The 2,165-nt window shown below is 31.2% G+C and overlaps 1 protein-coding gene across 1 annotated transcript in view; it reads left to right on the top strand.

Moving 5' to 3' along the window:
• LOC108573733 (telomerase-binding protein EST1A-like) overlaps positions 1–2,165 on the top strand; it is a 223,685-nt gene that overhangs the window by 194,864 nt on the left and 26,656 nt on the right. The window contains 1 exon segment of the mRNA XM_017936208.1: positions 1,461–1,623. Coding sequence (XP_017791697.1) covers positions 1,461–1,623 — 163 coding nt within the window.

Genomic DNA, 2,165 nt, shown 5'->3' on the forward strand with positions numbered 1-2,165 from the left:
GGAGATGAGAAATCTTATTTCTTAGATTTTGTTTTCTTTCCATTCCGCGGATATACGACTTTATACTTCGATGGAAACTGTGCTTTCTTTGGCGGAAATCGAATCGAACAAATTCTTGGCTGTGTTTCCTATGTAGGTTTGCCTTTTTTTTTCTTTCTGAAGTGTTTAACGTGAACGTTTTCTCCTGTTTGTTCTGGAAATTCGAGTGGGTACGTGCGATCGGAAATAATGTACTTCAATTTTTCTTTTCAAATTAAATACATAGAAAGAGAGTATAAATTGCATAAATTAGATATAGGTAAAATAGGGGTAGTGATCTACAAAGTGAGAGCAGAAGTGTTTAAAATGAATCGATGTGATCAGAAACAATGTAATTCAATTTTTTTTTTTAATTAAATACATAGAAAGAGAGTATAAATTTCATAAATTAAATATATGTGAAATAGGGGTAGTAATCTACGAAGTGAGAATAGAAACAACACAAGATGCCTGTGACATGTTGCGACGATTTCTCGTTTGAAATTGTAGCTTTATGTGTAGTTTTGCAAATTTATTTTAGGATAAAATCATATTAAGTAAATTTTCTTGTTCTCATTTTGGGTAATTCGTATCGTTTAATGCAGAAGCAATATAAGTCATAGAAGTTTAAATAGAAATATAACGAACGACTACTGATAAATAAAATCAGTGATATCAAAATTAACGATAAGCAAAAATCACATTTTCATTTATTACATTGTTAACACGTTGACTGCCAAGCCTATTTTAACCCCTTAACGCACAGTTTTTTTGAAAAAAACCGGCCAAAAAAAATCAATTTTTTTAATGTAAAAAAAACAAACTTTAGAACATTGTTTTGGCAAAAAAACACAACAAAAACATTTGTTATCACTCCTGATTCAACTTTTCTTTTAGTGGACAATTTCGATATACTGCGCTTTTGTTCCATGGAAAAAGGCTATATTTTATTTTCGAATAAATAAGTATTATAGCTTACAATCCTATGTAAATGATAAATATCAATAACACGATTCTTTTTCTTAGCTTTCACATTGTTATTTTCAATTCTCGAATATATTCGAGTGTGAAAAATTATAGCAGCATCAAATACAACGCCGCTCGAATTATCTCGAGTGTGCACAGTTTGGCCTGTTGTCTCCGAATAGGATGTAACGTCTACTAGCAAACTGCCAAATACGAGTTATCTCGTAGCTTGGCAGTCAACGTGTTAAAGATGTACATATTTGAGAAAAATTTCGAGAAAAGAAATACTTTTCGCTTAATTTTTCTGCTGTTTTCAAAATAATTTCAGAATGAAAGGGTTACATTCCATTTATTTTTTATTTGTAGGATACACCACGTGGATAAAGACTGCGTTTGATTAGTTAGAAAAATTATAAATTGTTTGTCTTTGAATGCAGAACAGATGATTCACGATGGTATTCTTTTGTATGTTGCAGCAAATCTTGCAAAAATCGTCAGTCTCCGTGGAAATCGAAGTGAGACCAAGACAACTGGTGCCAGACACTAACTGTTTCATCGATTATCTGCCGCAACTGCAAAATATCGCGAAAGCGATTGCTGGTGCACAACCGATTTATACGCTTATGGTGCCGCTTGTAGGTGAGTGAATTTACAATTTTGCAATACTTATTTGAACGACGTATTATTAACATTAAACAAACCACGAATTCATGTAACTTTTAATTCATAAAAATGTCCTCAAAGATAGGTTGAATAAATTCGTCAGAATTTTTGTCGATTAAAATTTTTAATTAGAATTTCTAGTAGAATGTTTGTCATAGTAATATTCAGCGTAAATGTCAAATTCTTATAGAAAATACCTGTGTCATCCATAAAAGTACGACAGCGTGTGTAATGAGTTAAAGAGCCATTAAAACATGGTTAAGAAAGCCAATTTGTGCGAGTTCTATGTGAATAAAGGGAAAACAAAGTTTACAAGATTTCAGATTTATTATACTTAACGTATACGTATTCAAATATAAATACACTCTCGTCTATAAGTCATTCAGCACTTATTACTTTTGACAACCACCTGTGTTCAATTGTTTGATAAAACTTGGAAAGGGCAACGTAATAGAATTAACCAGTAAATGTTAATTTCATTTTATGACTGTAACATAAATTTCTCTTTATTCTATTAG

The sequence above is a fragment of the Habropoda laboriosa genome, unplaced genomic scaffold, assembly GCF_001263275.1.
Source record: "Habropoda laboriosa isolate 0110345459 unplaced genomic scaffold, ASM126327v1 scaffold126, whole genome shotgun sequence".
NCBI classification, from domain to species: Eukaryota; Metazoa; Arthropoda; class Insecta; order Hymenoptera; family Apidae; genus Habropoda; species Habropoda laboriosa.